Source organism: Dipodomys ordii, unplaced genomic scaffold, assembly GCF_000151885.1.
Source record: "Dipodomys ordii isolate 6190 unplaced genomic scaffold, Dord_2.0 Scaffold9, whole genome shotgun sequence".
NCBI classification, from domain to species: Eukaryota; Metazoa; Chordata; class Mammalia; order Rodentia; family Heteromyidae; genus Dipodomys; species Dipodomys ordii.
This window is the reverse complement of record NW_012267225.1, coordinates 19,219,998-19,222,573: the sequence shown is the minus strand read 5'-3', so window position 1 is coordinate 19,222,573 and position 2,576 is coordinate 19,219,998. Positions and strand designations below refer to the sequence as shown.

The 2,576-nt window shown below is 39.4% G+C and overlaps 1 protein-coding gene across 1 annotated transcript in view; it reads right to left on the bottom strand.

Annotated features, from left to right (window-relative positions):
• Rgs20 (regulator of G-protein signaling 20) overlaps positions 1-1,964 on the bottom strand; it is a 98,506-nt gene extending 96,542 nt beyond the window's left edge. The window contains 1 exon segment of the mRNA XM_013009287.1: positions 1,800-1,964. Within this exon segment, the coding sequence (XP_012864741.1) occupies positions 1,800-1,964 (165 nt within the window).
• Between the last annotated feature and the right edge of the window lie 612 nt (positions 1,965-2,576).

Genomic DNA, 2,576 nt, shown 5'->3' with positions numbered 1-2,576 from the left:
TTTCTTTTTCTTGTCTTAAAAATTACTTTTCTTCTAGTTAAAATAACACTGGGGAAATACTCAAGCTGGGTGCCAGTGGCTGTCACCTGTTATATAAGCCACACACACACACACACACACACACACACACACACACACACACACACATCCCACACCACACAAGCTACAGAATTAAATGGAGAATCTGAAAATACATGATGACTATTATCAGGACACAAAGCCACAACTTAAGGACTGACAAGTGTTTTAGTGTTCAGGTGTTTGGACCGGCTGCTGTGGTATGATTTTGCAGTATTTAATTCTAAGCCCTGCTTATTATTTGTCAGATATGAACACTTTACATTTTCTTCCACAACAAATAGCCTTTCTTTTTTTTGGGTCCAGTCGTGGGGCCTGAACTCTGGGCCTGGGCGCTGTCCCTCAGCTCTTCAGCTCAAGGCTAGCGCTCTACCACTTGAGCCACAGCTCCACTTCCAGCTTTTTTCTTTTTCTTTTTTCTTTTTTGCTTATGTGGTGCTGAGGAATCGAACCCAGGACCTCTGGCATGCAAGGCAAGTGCTCTACCACTGAGCCACCTTCCTAGCCCCAACAAATAGCCTTTTAAGAGATGCTTCTATTAATAGCTAAGAGGATTCAGAGATTTGCACTGAACCTTGTGCAAAGATACATACATTGAACAGGAGAATCGTCACTCTGAGAAAATGAAATTACCTGATTGTAGAAACTAATACTTAGGAAAGTCATCTGAGGAAACGTTGCATTTAGAAATAGCGTCCCTTAGATCCTTCATATTCACATGTTCCTGTACTTGTTAATCACTTTTTCTTTAGCAATTTCTATAGAAACTAGCCTAGAATATTTCTTTCATTATCATATGGAATACAATGTTAACATCAAAGAAAAAACATCTAGGAGCCTATTCAATAGCTATAAAAATCTATATCTAAATTTTCTGCTTTTTAAAACACTATCTATTAAAAGAAACAAAAAATGGTGGCTGGGAGTATAGGTCTCAAAAACAAAAACAAAAAAATCATAAAGGAAAACTGTTTAGGGTGGAGGAAACTAGATAAAGGATTGAAATCAAGTTTCTAGTTTTTTAAAATACTTTTTTATTGCAAAATTACTGTACAGAGGGGTTATAGTTACATGAGCAAGGTCATGAGTACATTTCCTATCAAGGATTGTTACCTCTTCCTTTGTTTTTCCCCCTACAATCCCTTCCCTCCCACCTCCACAACTACCCCCGCCTCAGCCAAATTGTAAAGTTCATTTTTCAACATAGTGTCTTGTACATCTTATTGTTACAATGGGTCAACCTGTATCCTTATTTAAGCGTTTTGTTTTTTATACCATGGGGGAGGAACATACAAAGAAACAAAAAACTCAAATGGTACATTATAAATACATTAGAAAGCAAGAAAAAAAAAAAACACTTGCGTCCCTATCTTGGGGTTCATTTCGCTTAACATCATCTTAGCTGGTCATATGTACATAGCTTTTGACCTTATCTGCTTGTCCCAGACATATACTAGTTATTGCAAATAAGGAAAACCATGGGACCTATGTTTCTTTGGGCCTGGCTTACAGCCAGCTTTATACTTAATGGTGAAAAACTAAAGCCATTTCCTCTAAATGTCCACTCTCTCCACTTTTCTTCAATTTAGTATTCGTTTTTCTTATAGGTTGGTTCAAAAGCATTCTGAAATATGCCACACTAAAATTGCTTGTATCCTTATCTTTTCTTCCAGATGAACATTGTTCTTTTCCAGAAAGGACACAGATGAAAATCACCTTACCTTGACATCAGACATGGCATGGGAGTCCCCTTGGCTTTCTGTGGCTTGGTGAATGATAGTATTGCATCTTTCTATCCCCAATGGGGACAGAAATTGTGTCCATGTGGAGGATCTGGAGAGGTGTTCCTGGAGGCACTCTTGGTTGTCTTGGGAAAGGCTGCGCATATTTTTATAGCAAAGTCTCCAAGTGAATACTGTGGCCTGGTTTCCCTAACACTACTACAGGACTCGCTGTTTCTGTTTTTGCTCATGCTGAGCCATCTCTGAGTCTGCTGGGCCCATCCCTGCAAAGACATACTATTTAAAGCACAAGGATTACCAATTTTGTGGATCAGAAGCTTATCCACAGTTCTTAGTGTTCTATTTCAGACTGCTAAGGATAAATGTGGAAGTATGTTAATACTGCCCTCTATAGGTAGAAATGTATTCCTCATTCAAATGTAAAAACATGGAAAAATGATAGGCTGGCATCCTAATCCTGGACTTCCAGTCTCTAGATCTATGAGAAAAGCATGAATGAACAGAGGACATCATCACTGGTTATATTGAGGGGGTCCTACCTATGTGGCAACACTGCTGCTTATTGCGTCCTTCTATTTCTGCCTTAAGGCTTTGCATCTCTGAGGAGAGGGCCTGATGAAGGCTTGTGCCCATCTGTGGCCAAGTGGTACAGGAAGAATGGCATGAGATTAGGCCTCATTGCCAGGAAACGTGCTCTAGATTTTGCTTGCCCCAAAGTAAATCATTGCATCTTAAAACTGAGCACATTTGCAAGTG